Here is a 17,418-nt window from a genome sequence, read left to right as displayed (position 1 = left end):
GGGTCCGATCCCAGGCCCAACATTAATTGGATTCTCTAAATTGCCCCAAGGTGTGATTGTGAGTGTGACTGTTGTCTGTCTCGATGTGCCCTACGATTGGCTGGCGACCAGTTCAGGGTGTGCCCCGCCTCCTGCTGGTGTAGGCTCCAGCACTCTCGGCGACCCTCGTGAGGATAAGCGGTAAAAGAAAATGGATGGACGAAGGAGGAAGAAACGAGATATACAATGTTCAATAAAGAAGAATAAAGAGTGTATTAAGCATCAGAGGTCTGTGTGAAGGTATAAAAGTTGATACCGGCTTATCTAATGCCCACGAGTCTTCAATAAACTATTTTAGGGGGTTGTGGGAGATATTCCTTGAAGCCGAGGACCGAGAAAAGCCACGCAAGAACTGGTCTTTGGTGCCCCCCCCTACTTGACGAAAAAGCCTCTGCACCGTCAGGTGAATAATGGAAAATGTTTGGACGCCTTTCTCCATGCGTGTGTTGGTGCAAATCCTCTGCATTGACCTCGTGGTAGCACTTGCACAACAGTTCGTTCCACCCAATAACCACAAGGTGGCAAGAAAAGGCAACATTGGAGACTCAAGACGGTTTCAGTCGTTACACACTTTACCTTGCACCAGCTGATTGAGCTTTTCATTGTATCACCCATGCATCCATTTTCGTTGCCGCTTATCCTCACGGGGGTCGCAGGGAGTGCTGGAGCCTATCGCAGCTGTCAACGGGCAGGAGGCGGGTGACACCCTGAACTGGTTGCCAGCCAATCGGAGGGGACATCGAGACAGAGAAACAGCCGCACTCACAATCGCACCTCGGGGCAATTTAGAGTGTCCAATTAATACCTTAGCTTAGCTTAACATAGCAAAAACACGGTAGCATGAACAGGACTGGTAAAAAAAAAAAAAAAACATACCGTAACGACAAGCCACTAAAAGGGCCGGTTTAAAAAAAAAAAAAACTAAACCACTAAGACACAGCAGTAACACAGCAGCAACCCACTAGTGTGGCGCTAATGCTAGCGCGGCGCTAACAGGGCCGGGTAAAAAAAAAAAAAAAAACATACCTGTAAAAGTCACTGAGACACGGCAGTAACACAGCAGAAACACGGTACCGCAGCGCTAACATTGCCGGTTCGATAAAAAAGAAAACATACCGGTAAAAGTCACTTCCTCGGCACATATATTCCACCGGTCTAACACTGACCTTTGCCGCTCGAGTGCCCCGTTGCGGCCGTTAGAAAAAATGCACAACTTATTCGCACTTAGGCGCGGGGTTGAAAGCGTGTGAACAAAGTCGCGGCTTATAGGACGGAAATAATAATAATAACGATAATAAAAATAAATGACCAATAACATCTTTCTTTTGTAGCCAGTCTCTATGTATGGATCAAAACTGTGTGGTAAAACATATTAAGAGGTGCGTTTATTTCAGTGTACTGAAGGAAAAAAGAACAATATGTTTAATATGGTCAACCTTGAAAAAAAAATGCATCATGTTGTGTTTAAATTGTGTATTTATATAATATAGGCCAGTGCCATTGGCAGATGTGCGACGAGGGGGGATCACTTCCTGTCGTGCTTCTTGTGGTTTTCCAACAGTTGCACACAATTTTTAAAAAAGTCCAAATAAAACAGTCCTTTATTTTATTAGAAAAATGGTGTCAAGCACACACTGTAACAAAATGATTATAATTTACTATACAACACTTGCCAAAGATTTTTATACAAAAAAAGTGAATCACATTAAAAGAACAAAAACAAAAAAATAATAATTTGTCCATCTGGGTCCTGACAGGGGACCCAAAACAAAACATTTGCACAAAGGTGTGATGGCAAAAACGAGAGAATGCGTTTGGTTTGTCAGCATAAACCGAATGTAACATTGTGGCACTGCGGTTCAGCTTTGCAGTCGGTCTGACATTTAGCACCCAGACGAGCACATTTTCCACTGGCCACGCGACGACGTCTGTGTCATTGCAAAAAACAAAAAAGGCAACCGTCGCTTCCCTCCCACACGGCGCATTGAAGCCGTCTGTGGTCGACTGCGCCTGTTTTCTATTGTTCCTGCTGCTGCAAACGTGTGCCCACTTTTGTAGAATTTCAAACGAGCCTGCCACGGTGTGTGCCAGGCAAAGGCTGTGGTGCGCCGTATTTCTTTACCAAGTAAACGAGCGGCTAGAACAGAAGCAACGTTTCTCGTCACTGACCAGATAAGTTTCAAATAGTTCTCTGGAAAGTACTGAAAAAAAAAAACAAAATCAGTTTTTACACGCACCGTCTGCGACCGACCCAGAATGTGTCCGTGACCCACTTTTGGGTACCGACCCAGCAATTGAGAACCACTGGTCTCTCTCAGCTTCCATCAGCAACACAGTAAAACCACGCACGCACGGTATACGTCGGCGCTCGGGCCTTCGATCCAGCCAAATCCGCGTTAACAGATGTACGGTTGTGAAAATTGTGTTTGTCTGTGCCAATTTCATAGAAAACAGCAGCAAGGGGGCTGGAGAAAGCCGCCCCGAGATCTCGGGAATGCGATATTTACATAAGGCGGTCGCTGATGTCATCAAAGTGTCCTTCCGGGCTTGGATTCAAACCGCGGAACCGCAGGAGCGCGAGCCAATTTCTGCATTCTCCAGGAAATCTCAGTGCAAATGAGCCTTGTTCACATTTGAGAGGCCTCGTTGTCTTATCGTGTAACTCGATGTCGTGCTTGTCTACAACCGAGCCACTAATGAGTCGTCTTCAACGGGATCATTTGATATTCTGCCGCTTTCTGTGGCGGATCCGTCCAGTTTTCACCCACAGTGGCTCTGGTTCTCGTCCATTTTCTACCGTTCAGTCCCAGCTCGCCTCAACTCAGCTCTACGAGGTTCTTTTAGAGTCTTTGGTCTTCCTCACATCCTTTTTTTTTTTTTTTGGTGCTGTGCTCAGTCACATTCTGGTCACTGGTGACCTGGAGCCTGTCCCAAAGGTGCCGCACACCCCGGACTGGTCACCAGCCAAAGAAGGACGAGTCAGAACAAACACGCTCTCCTGTATTGCGGTTCCACGGAGAACATTTTTATTCGAGACGCAGAAAACTCTCTGTCGTGCCAAAGTGGAGACTGCGGACTATAACGGTGTCACCCAAAGCCAAGGCACGACGACTGGTCAGCGAGGGACCGTTGGGGCCCACCGTCGGTTTAAGTCCACCCGTGTGCTATCGATTGAGCACCCATCAGGTACTAGAATCAGTCAGCGCTGAGTCGAGTAGGCGCCGTGCAGCGCAAAAGGGATTTTTGTTCTTCAGAAGGTGCCCCGCGAGTCCACGTCGGCAGGTCTTTAGGACTTGAAAACCTTCGGGTAGAGGGTCTTGATGGGGGACGGGGTGGTGGCCACGTTCCCGGAGGAGATTGTGGTCTCCATCCCCGCCTCCAACTTCTGGGAGGGCAACTCCGTCTTGCTGAAACTGCACTCCAGGAAGGGCATGCCGATCTTCTTCACCTGCCCGTCCCGGGTCACGAGACACGGCCGACAGAGCAGCCTCAGGATGGCTCGCCGCATGTCCTTGCTGGTCAGCGTGTAGATGATGGGGTTGAGCAGCGAGTTGACCATCGCCACTCCCAGGAAGTAGTCGGCCTTGAAGAGGAGGCGGCAGCTGCGTGTCGGGCAGAAGAAGTCCAGGAGGAGGAGGAGGAAGAGGGGCAGCCAGCAGGCGATGAAGACGCCCAGCACGATGGTGACCGTCTTGAGCAGGGCGATGTACTTTTGGGACTTCCTGGCCAAGCCCTTTCTCACGCTGCCGGACAAGCCCACCCGCTGGCGCCGCGTGTTGGAGCGCACGATGCGGAAAACCCGGGCGTACAGGACCACGATGGCCAGGAGGACGGCGCTGAAGACCGAAACGCAGCACAGGATGTAGCTCTTGGCGTACAGAGGAAGCACGGTGGAGCACTGGTCCAGCCTGTGGATGCAGTTCCATCCCAGGATCGGGAGGACGCCCAAAAAGGCCGCGAGGGCCCAGCTGGCGCAGATCAGCGCCAACATGCGTCCCCGCTTGGCCCCGTGGTACGGCCTCATGGTCACCATGGTGACGTGGCGCTCGATGGCGACGGCCAGCAGGCTGATGACGGAAGCGGCCAGAGTGATGAAGACGCCCCCCTCCCTGACGAACCACAGCAGCGGCGTCAGCTGCAAGGTCTTCGGCCCGGACATGACGATGTTGGCCATGTAGGTGATCCCGGCCAGAAGATCGGACAGGGTCAGGTTCCCCAGGAGGTAGTACATGGGCAGGTGGAACTTCTTGTTCCTCCAGATGGCCAGCAGAACCACGGCGTTCTCCAGCACGATCAGCAGACACACCACCAGGAAGGCGATGCCCTCGGGCCGGAGGCCGTCCCGGTAGCGATCCCCCTGCCCCTGGAGTTTGCCCGTGTAGTTGTAATGTTCCAGAATGACGGACTTGTCCTGGTAGCGCCAAAAGGAGTCAAGGTAGCCGGAAGCGGAGGAGGAGAGCGTGGCGGACGTCGTCGGGAGAGTCCCGGCGTGGGCGGGACTTGAAGCCTCCATGGGGTCTGGTGCCTCTGCGGGAATCGAGCGTCTACAAAGTCATTTCACTTGATGTGCCTTTTGGCCAGCTTTGTGGAAAAATGGTGCTTCAACACACGGGGGGGATGAATGAAAAATCATATCACGTCGTTTTGTTTTGGAACCCAACAACTTTTCGATTTCACCACCAGGGGGGGATGTTGAGCTCTCTGATTTCTCAAAGGCGCTGCGGGGAAACAAATACGAAAAGTGAGATTACGGCAGCCACGCCGAGCAAACGAATGAAAACACGACAATATTCAATATTGTAATGAGAACAACATACCGCTGTCATGTCGGGGGAAGCATGACGCTATAAGAAATATCCATTTTAATGTTCTTTTACCCAATAATTCCCAAGCTCGCTGATGCGGGGAATTAACCCATCCAGACATGTTCGATTTTTTTGTGGTCACATCTTGCTCGCGATTAAAAAACGAGGCTTTTGCTCCAAAACGTCTGTTAAACAAGAAACTCTTGTAAATGTTTCGTGTCGTGTCTTAAAGGGCGCGTCGCTCACGCGCGCTCGACATCGTTTTAGACGACACGTGCACCCGATTTGAAGGAAAGCGCCCGCAAGCAACTTTTACCGTATGGGTGAGGAATGTTTGAAATAACGCAATATGGAAATGTGATATAACATGTGCAAGCTGTGACTATTCATTGTCAGTCTATGTTTGGGTTGTTATCCATCCATCCGTTTTTTTTTTTTTTTGCCTCTTATCCTCACGAGGGTCGCAGGGTAAGTGCCGGAGCCCATCCCGGCTGTCAACGGGCAGGAGGCGCGGTACACCCTGAACTGGTCGCCGGCCAATCGCAGGGCACATGGAGACAAACAGCCGCACTCACAATCACACCTTGGGGCAATTTAGAAGGTCCAATTAATGTTGCATGTTTTGGGGATGTGGGAAGAAACCGGAGTGCCCACCCGGAGAAAAGCCACGTAGGAACGGGGAGAACATGCAAACTCCAACACAGGCGGGGCCGGGATCGAACCCGGGACCTCAGAACTGTGAGGCCAACGCTTGCTGTGCCGCCTGGTTTGTTAGAAGTCGTGAAATTAAAGTCAGTCAGAAGTAATTCAACATTCTGAAGACCCGATTGGAGTTTTTCAGGTCATATGTGACTATTTACTCTATGGAAATAGTTCACACATTTAATGTGAAGGTGTTGACAATTCAAATTAAGTTTTGCATCAAGAAAAGAGAAATCAGGGGAAATTTCCCAGGTTTCTATCAGAATTGCACGGCGGAAGACTGCAGTTCCGCATCAACCGGTCTACAGGTTACGTTTGTTAAGATCAACAAATATTTACCAAACTGTAAATAGGAGAAACTTGTTCTGCACTCAGAATACTTAAAAAAAAATATATATATATTTTTTTAAAAAGGTGCAATTTAAGACACGAGATGAATAATCGAAAAGAATCATTACCTTGCAAATTGTGGCTTTTCAGGCGGTTTTTTTTTTTTTTTTTTTTTTTGGAAGAGATTCGGAATCCAAACGTGAGAATCCGCCGACTGGGTAATACTGACGAGGTTGCCGTGTGATGGCAAGTCAGACGCAACAGCTGAAGGGGGCCGCCCGGTCGAGAGAAAATTCTCTCTCTCTCTCTCTCTCTCTCTCTCTCTCTCTCTCTCTCTCTCTCCTCTCTCTCTCTCTCTCTCTCTCTCTCTCTCTCTCTCTCCCTCCCTCCCCCCGCATAAAAGAACAGATAAACTCCAGCAAAAACTACAACCACTGAAGTATTCAATACCCAAACGACTCTGGTTTGCTGAGGGCAGACCGTCCTAAGTCTTGGGAAGGATCCACACACGAAATGGATTTGGAAATCACACAAAAAAAAATCTCAAGAGAGACTCAAGAATAAAAACTTAAAAATACTTTTTTTTCCTCGTCAGTTTCACCACCTATGGAGAAAGTTTTTACGTCACGCAATACGGTGGGCGACTGGTTAGAGTGGGGTTCGAATCCCGGCCTTGCCTGTGCGGAGTTTGCATGTTCTCCCCGTGCATGTGTGGCTTTTCTCCGGGTGGGCACTGCGGTTTCCTCCCACATCCCAAAAACGTCCAACACTTAATTGGACACTCTAAATTGCCCGTAGGTGTGACCGTGAGTGCGAATGTTGTCTGTCTCCATGTGCCCTGCGATTGGCTGGGAACCAGTTCAAGGTGTACCCTGCCTCTGCTCTTGTGAGGATAAGCATCTCAGATAAATGGATGCACGGAAGGTTCGACTTCACAGTGGTTAACTTTAACGTTAACTTTTACACCTGTACTATAGTTATGGAAACATTTTATTTAAAATAGACCGAGCAATCCTTTAAGCCAGGGGCATCAACCCCATTTTTGTCGCGGGCCGCATTGTGGTCTTGCTTTCCCGCACAGGGTCGTTATGACTGAAACCCTAAAAATCTTGAATCGCCTCATCATATTTACACATCAAATTTATGAATCAGTTTTTGGAATGAGAAATCGACGGGAATGCGTTTTTCAACTATTGTTGATGTATGGTAAGACAAAAATGCTTGCAATATCTCAGTGTTAACATTTATGATATGACAATGTGACATGTTTGTGCAGATTTGAACAAGAATCGTGGAAGTTGACAGACATGATTTTCCTTCGCGGGCCACATAAAACTATGCTGCGGGCCGGATCTGGCCCCGGGGCCTTGAGTTTGACACCTGCGCTTTAAGCGCTGATGAATTGCATTTCCAATCTTTCCAATGGGAAAAGTGAAATTAATAGAAGTGCGTTGATGCAAACTTCCTGAAGATGAAAGGTGGGCTTGCTCTTTTACGTCATTGAGTTTAGCGAGATGCAGAAAAATGCACGTGGGTGGCCACATTTGTGAGGATTCACGTCCCCTGGAACGCTGCTGCTTCCTTGGACCTTGCCCCCGCCCTACACGGAGCTTTTAGTGGAAATCCATTGAGCAAACCTTCTCAAAACGCAAAACCGAGGTGACTGTTGACGGACTGCACTTCTGATCTGACGTCTCAGACCCAACCAACGGGTCGTTCTAGCTGCGCGTCAAAGTTCAAAGTTCTCGTTATGTTCGAGTGACCCACGCACTGCTGACTCAGCTCTGGCTTTGGCATCTTGCTCAAGGGCACTTGGACATGGTCACAGGGGTAAGGGATCCAAGCCACAACCTTTGGGGTACCGCCTGACCCATGGCGCACCCCCACTTTCGAATCACGTGACTCGGTTGAGAGTAAATAGTCAAAATTGTTACTCGAGGATTCATATTTACAAAATCAGTAGGGGGGGGGGGAAACTCAATTACTAAATGACAAATAGATAAAAATATATAACGGCATTGTGCAAATTTCGAAATCAACCAACAAAATCACTTGAACTTAAACAATAAATGAACTTTTAAAAATCAGTCCCCCACTCAAAAAAAAAAAAAAAATATTCCGCAGTGACAAAGCAGAACAAATAGCTTGCACCAGTAATAATGGATACAAATAAAAATAGTGAGCAAAATGTAGCTCAACGCCAAAGTAAAATATATTGATTTTTTTAAAAAGTGTGTTGCATTAAATCTAGCGTAATTCCTGGCCTACAGAGCGCACTTGGTTATAAGCCTTGGTACACAAAAAGACGCTTGCATTAGTGTGGCGCTAGCGTTAGCGTGGCGCTACCGTTAGTGGGGCGCTAGCATTAAACACTTTCTGTGTACCGTAGCTTATAACCGGGTGCGCAAACACGAGCGCTAGCGTCGCATAACTGCATAAGCCACAGCAGTGAAAGCGTGTGAAAAAAGTCAGAAAACTACTTAAGTAGAAGCGTAATACAGTAATTGTAACATCTTACTACTTAGCTAGCACAGTACAGTAACAGCATTAAATTTGAAATGACCACAAACAAAAACGAAAAAAAAAAAAAAAAAAAACAGATGGCTGGAAAGTATTATGGGAGAAATTTTGCGCACGCCACACGCAAGATTCAGACCCGGAACTGGAGAAGTGTGAGACAAAGTCCCCCCCACCCCAAGCAGTCCACAACTGGTTGTGTCACTATTTCCCTGGAAGAACCAGTCTCAAAAATGGAATTGCTCAGAAACAAGTCCAAAGCAAACATTGACACACAACAATTGCTTTCCTGCCCAAGGTAAATATATCTTAAAAAAAAAAAAAAAACACTTTGGGGGGTCTGGGGGAGAACGGGACACCCCCGGTGGATGCGCTTTTGAAAGCTTCCCGGAGCGTCAAGGTCGGATTTCATCACGTCAGAACGGGCCGGCCGCACTGGCACTGGCTTGGCGGCGCATGGCACAACGTCCACGACGTATTAGCCGTACGTGACAAACCTGGACCCTATTTCGGGACTCAACTCCCAGCGTCGTTACTCAAGGATTTCAAAAGCGGCTCGTCCTCCTAATCGAGCGGAAAATTCTTGCCGATGACCCCGTCCGTGCGTTTTAAGGGTCACCTGTCGGACCGCGAAATCATTTTCAGGAGTTCCCCCCCCCGTGCTGGCTGTCACGGCAACGGCTTCTATTTTTCCTCCATTTTCAAAGAGTCTCTCTCGGTCCGACGGGGTCAAGGGCCGCCTTCTCTCGCGCTCGCCGGGCCCGTTGACGAACAGGATCGACGTTCAACTCGAGTGAAAAAGTCCGCAGGCCGCGCCACTTTCCGGAAATGACTTCTGCCGCTTTCGTTGAAATAAAACTAATGGAAGCGCCGGAAGGCTTCGGCGCCGGATCGGGTTCGGACGGGCGCTGGGACTGGAACAAAAGTATTGGGACGGCAAGGCGCGACGACGACAAGCTAGTTTTGATCCACGATCGAAGAAAAACACTTTTCACGCCCAATTTGTGCAGAAATGGAAGAAATTCTAGATTTCCCATACGTTTAGCTCCAAATGTCTTTTTTCGAAAAGAACTGCTGGCTTCTGACGAGATTCTCGCGGGCGACATTTTGCCCCGGGCGTCGTGTTGGCAACCCCTGAACTAAGTAATCATAAAACATGTGCAGGCAAATGTTGAAAATATTTTTAACTGCTCCGCAGGTGTCAAATTGAGTCTGACACCTGTGATTTGAAAACACTCCCAATTGCCTCCGGAGGTTCAACTTCACGGTTCCGAGGTTGAGAGTTCGATTCTCAGCTCCGACCTCCCAGTGTGAAGTCTGCGCGTTTCTCCGAGAGATTTTGACTGGACTGTGACTTTTGTTGGACGAGCAAGCAAACTTTACGACCTGCGTCGGCCCGGTTCTCCATCAAAGGCCGGCGGAGGACTGGAGGTTTCTGGGCAGAACTTCCTCCGGTTCCAGCGGATGTTTGTGTAATGTCCAACGTCTCCCAACACGCGGGAGTAGGAGGACGCCTGTCAGGAGGTCGTTAGAGCGTAATATCCTGTTGGGAGGGTGGAGGGTGTGTGTGTGTGTGGCGGGGGGGGGGGACGCGGCGGTCTCACTTCAAAGCTTCGCGTGACGCACCGGTGGGAGGAGTCGGACAGACGGAAAGAACATATGTAACCCCGGAGTGGAAGTTCAAGGTGCCCTCCTTCACCGCAACATTTTGGGGTTTTCTTCATCGACCAAAAAGCCACACAGGAAGAGCTCGGAGCTGAGATTCGAACCTCGGACTTGAAAACCGCGAGGCAGACGTGGGAACCACTGGCGCACATTGCTGCCAGATTCGGTTTTCTTGGAGTTCTAACATGGGGGCTCGGGGGAGGTGCGCGTTTGTCGTTCCCTCTCCCAGCACAAATGAATGTCTTGATTGCGGGTTTGTTGCTTCGTTAGCTTTTCGGCTCAGGCAGAGACAAACTTGCGCCGCGCTACCCGATCAATGTGTGGATGGAGGAATTTATTTTCACGTTTTGCCATGACTGCGCACTCGCATTGGGCACACGAGAGGGAGCTTTGGTGGGGAAAAAAAAAAAAAAAAAAAATATATATATATATATATATATATATAATAAAAAGATGTGCATTAGCCACGCCTAGCACACCGGCTAACGGCGTGATTGTTGGTGAACAAGTTCTGGGATCGTTGGCCATTGGTAGAAAGGAAGACGTCTGCGTTGTATCGAGTGTCATTGAAGTGACGAACAAGCACTTTCCGACGGCGATCTTAAGCTCCGCCCCCTTTAGCCATGTCCCACAAGCTTCCAAAATGGCGATTGAACAGAACATGTTTGAAGTCGATTCTCTATCACGTAATCCAGATAATATTGCGGTATGTTTTTTTTTTTTTTTGCCAAATGCGTCAGAATTGTCCGGGTATTCTACAGAGAGGTCTCAACTATTTCACGCGAGGATATGTACACGGAATTAAGATTTTCGACGATGTAGGACGTAATGTCAGAGTTAGAGCGAAACGTTGGCGATCGATGCAAAAATGTTTGAAGCCTCACAAACTTCATATTGAAATCCAACAGGATAAAATAGTGGAATGGTACTGCGCGTGTAAAGCAGGATGAGTACTTTTTACTTGGAAAAATCACGAGTAGTAATATCATTGCAGTCTTTTTAAGTGAGTGGGTGTATTCATTTGACTTGGCTCGTAATCGTACCGAGTGCTCAGTTTTAAAAGTCCGATGCGATACAAATAGGCAAACAGACATTCCTCTTGCATGACATGGCGCATTTTTACGTATCGCTATCCCGACTCTTCGGCATAAAACATGACACACTTCATTCAGCAGGTCATTGATATACTCACAAAGTGAAAGTTGTTCTCTTGCAATGTATAAATTCAGAGACATTACTTCTCCCTCGCTTACCTTCGAACTTACAGCCTCGTGTTTGTTGTTGTTGCCCACATTTAGTTGTACGTGCGCTCTTCCGCTAGCCTTCGTCCATCGTAGACACTTCGTCAACTGTGTTTTAGGCTTTGGAAAATGAATCAACCGAGCAGGATATTTTTCATAGAATTGCACTTTCCCCAAACGCAACTGGGGACCGTTTTCTTCGTAACATTAACTTTTCCAAGCGCACGCTACTGACAACCAACATCGCTTCTGGGCAATACGGCGAGAGGGGGCGTGTCAAGCCAGGGGTTAAGACAATGCGGCCATCTGATTGGCTATTATTGTACGAGTGATTGACAGGTCGGAAAGGTCCATTAATGTTGTGATCCGTTCGGATCTTCACTAGCTCAAGAAGTAGAATTTAATAGTATCGGATGTTTGGACTTAGTGGAGGCCGGCCGGTTCTCCCCCATTTTCAAACTTTTTGTTCTCCTTCTCTGTTCGTTGATGTTTTTTCCACTTTTCCACAACAACAACGGCACTCGGATTCTCATTCACGGCCACACACGCGCTCACGAGGCTGTGACGCTGAACAAACGATGCCCGGCCGCGGAAGTCACGTCGACCTTGACGGAACCGTTTACCGAGCTCGGGCTGTATATTTTGACTGCGCACCGCAACCGCCGCTGCGCAAAAGCGAGGCGCTGATGTTCTCGCTTGGGTACGCAAGCGAGCTTTTCACTCCGGGGGTAAACGTTTCCCCAATATGCGGATGTCAGGGGAAGGTAAACGAGGACCGCCTAGCGAGGGAAGCCTGGAGATATCGCAGTCTTCGTCTGTTGTTTCTCAGTACTGGGACGTGGGGCCATTTCGCTGACGGGATGTGCAACGAGAAGAGCAGACGGTCGGATACCCGTTAGCTGGAACAAGACTATTCAGCCAATCATTTTCCACGGTGCCCGTCCTTGTCAGGCTTTCGGTTGAGCCGGACCTGACCCGGCTGATTTTGGGTGGGAAGTGGGGGTACCAAGTGGTGACCGGCAGTAAGCCTCGATTACGGCTTGCTCTCTTCGCCGATACTCTATTAATGGCTCGACGAACACGCCCCCTCATCAGCGTTCCTAAAAAGTGACGGTTTGGAATCCAGTCCAGTACGATGGTTTCCCCTCACGCCCACCAAAAAGTTTGCAAATGATTCAGCGTGTGAGTGGCTATCAAAGTGGGTTTTAGCTGCTGAGCTCTCTCAAGCGGACTCTTGACTCAATTCGACACCCCCCGGCATCTATCGCCACTCAATAGTCCGTCCAAAGCACCCGATAAGCCTCTCTCATCAGGGTGGCCGGCCTACATCAACGTCAGCGGCGATAAGAAAACATTCCTCGCCATTGAAACTTGCAACAGCTTCGTCTTTCGGTCCATTTTTGCCGTCACAACCTTTTTTTTTTTTTTTTTTCTCCCACGTTTCCGTTAGCCAAGTGTGAACTTTCCACTATTGGATTACTCGGGGGCTGAATGATGAACCGGCCCGAAAACACAAACGTTTCGGCTTCGGTTCCCACCGAGTTGAGTGTATTTATACATTTTATGCTTCGTAAACCCAGGACCCGAGAAACCTCCGGTCGTACTGTCGTATGGATCAACGCTTTATGCTTTTTGTTTTTTTTAGTTGTTCCAAAATAGTCGTCTGCCCGAATGATCGGCACCCTTTTGTTTGTTGGAATACGGACCTAAAACAGACCGCTGATCATTGATTGGTCGACACGGAATGATCACTTCTGTGCTCCAATGGAATGTAAGATAAGGAACGTCTAAAAATAGAGGAGGCGGCACGGTGGATCAGCTGCTAAAGCATTGGCCTCACAGTTCTGAGTACCCAGGTCCGATCCCGGAACCGCCCGTGCGGAGTTTGCATGTCCGCACCGTGCCTGCGTGGCTTTTCTCCGGGTGGGCCCTCCGGTTTCCTCCCACATCCCAAAAACATGCAACATTAATTGGACACGCTCAATTGCCCCAAGGTGTGATTGTCAGTGCGACTGTTTGTCTGTATGTGTTCTGCGATTGGTTGGCGACCAGTTCAGGGTGTACCACCCAGCTAGGATAGGCTCCAGCACTCCTCGCGACCCTTGTGAGGATAAGCACCAAAGACAATGGATGGATGGATAAAAATAGTCACTGATGGTGTGGTGGTAAACAAACCGTGGATCGATTCCCACTCAGTGATGGTGTCGATATCTGCCCTGCAACTGAGCGGCGACCAGTTCAGGGTGGAGTCCGCCTTTCGTCCGAAGCTAGCTGGGTTAGGCTCCGGCTGTCCCGCGACCCTTGTGAGGATAAGCGGCTTGGATGAATGATGGAAGGATGGATTAAAAATAGAGGAGCAGTTGGTGCCCGGAAGTGGGATTGGCAGGCGACCAGATTTGGGTTCACCTTCCCTCTCGCCCCAAAGTTAGCTGGGAGAGGGCGAGATTTTGATTGGATGACATCACTTTTTGTGTTGTAAAGGAAACGTTTCCCAGCCGATAGCATCGTTTGTCGAGCAGTAATAAAAACGTGGCCCCAACCGCGACGGGCTAATGTGCGCTAATGCTCTCAAGATAAGTTCGATAGCTTCAATCTTTCCCCGTCGCGTTCCGTGATGATGAAAATCAAGTCAGATTGAAGCACAAATCACTTAAACTGGACTTGGAATCCAAATGGACGTTGCCAAACGTTACCCAAGGGGTCCAAGTCATTTTTTGCACTCGCGGTTTCCCTCAGAGGGCCGTTATGACTGTAAAACCGTAAAATTATTTGATTGCCTGATCATATTTACACATGAAAGTTTGGGTTTTTCAACGAGTGTTCGTGTTTCATAAAACAAAAATGCTTTCAATATCTCAACGTCATCGTGTATGGTATCACAATTTGAAATTTTAGTCCAAATTTAACCCATTCATGGGTAGGGTGGCAAATTTTGGCCTTATTGAGATAAAAAAAAGTCTCCTAACAGGCCACAATCAAGGAAATAACACTTTTTTTTCGTTTATCATAACTTTACTCATTTATAATCTCGTCCCAAAAATGTGACCCTGCCCGCGAGAGGGTACTTGGGTTTTCTTAGTAGATCGTCCCAAAAACCAGAATCAGAATTAGATTAAAACACTTAAATATTATGATATACTGAAGGATACAATGCGTGAAAATCATGATGTCCCAAAAATGGGACGCTGCCCACGAATGGTTAAAGAAGAATACTTGGAAGCTGACACAAAAGATTTGCCTTCGCAGGCCACATAACACATTGTGGGGACCAGATCTGGTCCCCAAGCCTTGAGTTTGACACCTGTGTTTTATATCACAGAAAAAATATGGAGAAAATACTTCCTCGTTTAGGGATAACAGTGCCTCTTTGGATTTGCTGATTTTATGTACTTTTTTTCTGTCACTCAAAAAACAGCATTTTTTTAAATTCACAGTTTTCATCGAAATGTGATTTTTGTCATGAATTTTTTTCAATCTGACGGCCTCTTCTTTTGAACGGCGGGCGGCTTCGAGCGGACTCGATGCGGGAAAGGCGTCGAGCCTATCAGGAGCAAGACAGCCGATCACATGTTTGACAAAATGCAAGTTCTGTTTTTTTTTTTTGTTGTTTTTTCACGGAATCCGGTCTGAAGACATCTGACGGTCTTGCTTGGGTTTCCGTTCTCTGCTGGAGACTCGAGTTCACTCTATTTGTCTTGGCTCGGCTGCGATTCAGTGATGGAGCTTTGTTTCTTTTTTTTTTTTTTTTTTTGTGTGTGTGTGTGTGTGTGGGGGGGGTGTCACAGACGTGTGCACGTTTCACTCCAGCACTGGCAGACAAGGTGCCTAATGAAATCCAGATTTGGGTTAAAATTGCTTTGCGAGGGTTTTTCCTGACAGCAGCTTCTCCGAGCGTCGGAACGATGAGTTCACTCCCGCCGTGCCACCGTGAAGTCACGATGCCAGACTATTAAAAACACCCTTGCAAAACGCTACTTTCGCTACTGGATGCCGAAGTGTTGTTTTTGATGATTTTTGATTGTTGCCGGGTTGGATCAGCTTTCTTAACTTTTTCAAGTGTTGCTTTCACAAACGATTGTGAATTCATTTTCTTATTCGTTAATCCATCAACGTGCGTTACGTGGAGGAATCTTTGCCCTTTCTGTGGAATATATCGCAATTGAAGGATGATTCCATTTATTTAACTGCTCTAAGAACATTTATTAAATACAGTTTTTTATTTTCCTACGTTTAAAAGCAGTGCTGTTTCAACTGCGTAACGTTACAAGCGGTTTTTGATAATATTAAATTCTGTATACCTTTAAAAATAAAAATCTTAGGCCTGCTATGTAACTGTATTTTAAAGTTGATCTTTATGTACTTGAAGAGATAAGTATATGTACATATTTTTTTTCCTGTGATATAAAACACAGGTGTCAAACTCAAGGCCAGGGGGCCAGATCTGCCCCCCGCAAGATTTTATGTGGCCTGCGAAGGCAAATGTTTTGTGTTAACTTTGAAGTATTCTTGTTTAAATTTGTACTAAAATTTCAAACTGTGATACCGTACACGATTACGTTGAGATATTGCAAGCATTTTTGTGTTACCAAACTTGAACAATAGTTGAAAAACCGATTTCTGATTAAAAAAAAAAACTAGTTGAACTAGATTTAATGTGTAAATATGATGAGGCAATCAAATAATTTTATGGTTTTACAGTCATAACGGCCCTCTATGGAAACCGTGAGTGCAAAAAATGACTTGGACCCCCCCTGGTATAAAACATTTGAGAACCACTGATTTTAGAAGTGGTTTAGCATGACGGACCTCGGGTGACGTTGGACAAAGTCCGTTTGGATTCCAAATCCAGTCCAAGCGATTTGACTTTGAATTTCGTCATCATGGGGAAAGGTGGAAGGTATCAAACCTAATGTGAAAATGTGCAACATCTTAAGAGCGTAAGCACACGTTAGCCCGTCACGGTTGGGGTCACGTTATTATCACGACTTCAACGATGCAAGATAAAGATATTCAGTTTCAGCACAAGCTCACCATTTAACTGAGGCATGCTGATGTAATGACGCAAAAATCCCCACATTCATATGTCACAGCAAATGTTGCGGCGGATCTAAATACTTTCCCAGTTAGTAATAATTGGAACTTTACAAAAGGCCTTTTAATGATACGCGATAAATGGTAAAATCATATTTAGAAAAGACTTTTAAAAGCAGGCACGTCCTAACAAAAAAAAAAAAATGCCCACATGGAACTCTCTGGAGAAGAAATCCAGAAAGTAATCGGAGGAGACGGAGACACAAAAGATATTAAAACCGAACGGCAGCCATACTGATCCCTGTGGGACGCCCCCCCCCCCTGTTTTTTTTTTTTTTTTTTTTTGCTGCTCTGTTTCTTTGTGGCTGCTTGAAATTCCATCTCTCTTCCTAAAGAAGAAAAAAAAAAAACAGGCAGAAAGAATGTAAATGAATACCAGAGCCTGGTCGGCATCCCAGAATCCTGTGTGAAGCCAAGACGACGTGAAGGTGTGGCCGAGGTCATTGCCGCGGGGCTTTTGGAGGCGGTACTTGCCGTTTCAGATCCGCCGCAGACAACAAAAGCGTCCGGTCGGGGTCGCGTCACTTCAGGTCAGAGGTCAGCGCGCTTTGTGATGAAACTCAAGTCAAGGTCGCTGATGATTTCATATCTGCAAAGTAATATAAAAAATATCACAGCTTGCTTTGCAATCATCTCCGTTCACCGTAAACGGAGCGCTCAAACGGCACATTTACGCGTTGCCGTTTAAACACGAGCGCGGATGCGAGGCGGGTGCCCGCAGCCCGAGGAAAACGTCCCCTTGCTCGGCGACGCAACAGCAGCGGCTTCAACGTGGAGGGAATTTGCAGTCTTTGTAAACAATCAGACTTCTGCGTGCGGTAGAAAAATTCCCTCCTTCTTTGATAGTCTTGAAAATCTGGCAAGTTTTTTTCCTCCTTTCCTTGGCTGTCAATCACGTTCGCGCGAATCCGCGTCCACCTTAACAGCGACTCGTGAGACTCTAAACGTCATCGTGGAGTAGAAAAGAAAAGTCGACTCGTCTGAACGACCCCGAGAATTATCCATCCATCCATTTTCTTAGCCGCTTA

At 47.3% G+C, this 17,418-nt stretch overlaps 1 protein-coding gene across 2 annotated transcripts; it reads right to left on the bottom strand.

Moving 5' to 3' along the window:
- Positions 1-1,502: 1,502 nt before the first annotated feature.
- Positions 1,503-13,605, bottom strand: s1pr5b (sphingosine-1-phosphate receptor 5b). Of its 2 annotated transcripts, none has more exons than XM_061831055.1 (2): positions 13,475-13,605; positions 1,503-4,757 (listed from the first exon to the last, which is right to left on the bottom strand). In XM_061831055.1, the coding sequence occupies exon 2, from the start codon at positions 4,550-4,552 to the stop codon at positions 3,326-3,328; it is 1,227 nt and encodes a 408-aa protein (XP_061687039.1). In that variant the 5' UTR covers positions 4,553-4,757; positions 13,475-13,605; the 3' UTR covers positions 1,503-3,325. The 2 variants fall into 2 exon arrangements, with proteins under 2 accessions (XP_061687039.1, XP_061687038.1); XM_061831054.1 differs by lacking the exon at positions 13,475-13,605 and adding an exon at positions 6,005-6,107.
- Positions 13,606-17,418: the final 3,813 nt, after the last annotated feature.

Source organism: Syngnathoides biaculeatus, chromosome 9 (genome assembly GCF_019802595.1).
Source record: "Syngnathoides biaculeatus isolate LvHL_M chromosome 9, ASM1980259v1, whole genome shotgun sequence".
Taxonomy (NCBI): domain Eukaryota; kingdom Metazoa; phylum Chordata; class Actinopteri; order Syngnathiformes; family Syngnathidae; genus Syngnathoides; species Syngnathoides biaculeatus.
The sequence above is the reverse complement of the archived record's forward strand: the minus strand, read 5'-3'. Positions and strand labels throughout refer to the sequence as shown.

What these genes read in the sequence shown, in the direction of transcription:
- s1pr5b (XM_061831055.1), bottom strand. Translation starts at nt 4,552, where the DNA reads ATGGAGGCTTCAAGTCCCGCCCACGCCGGGACTCTCCCGACGACGTCC.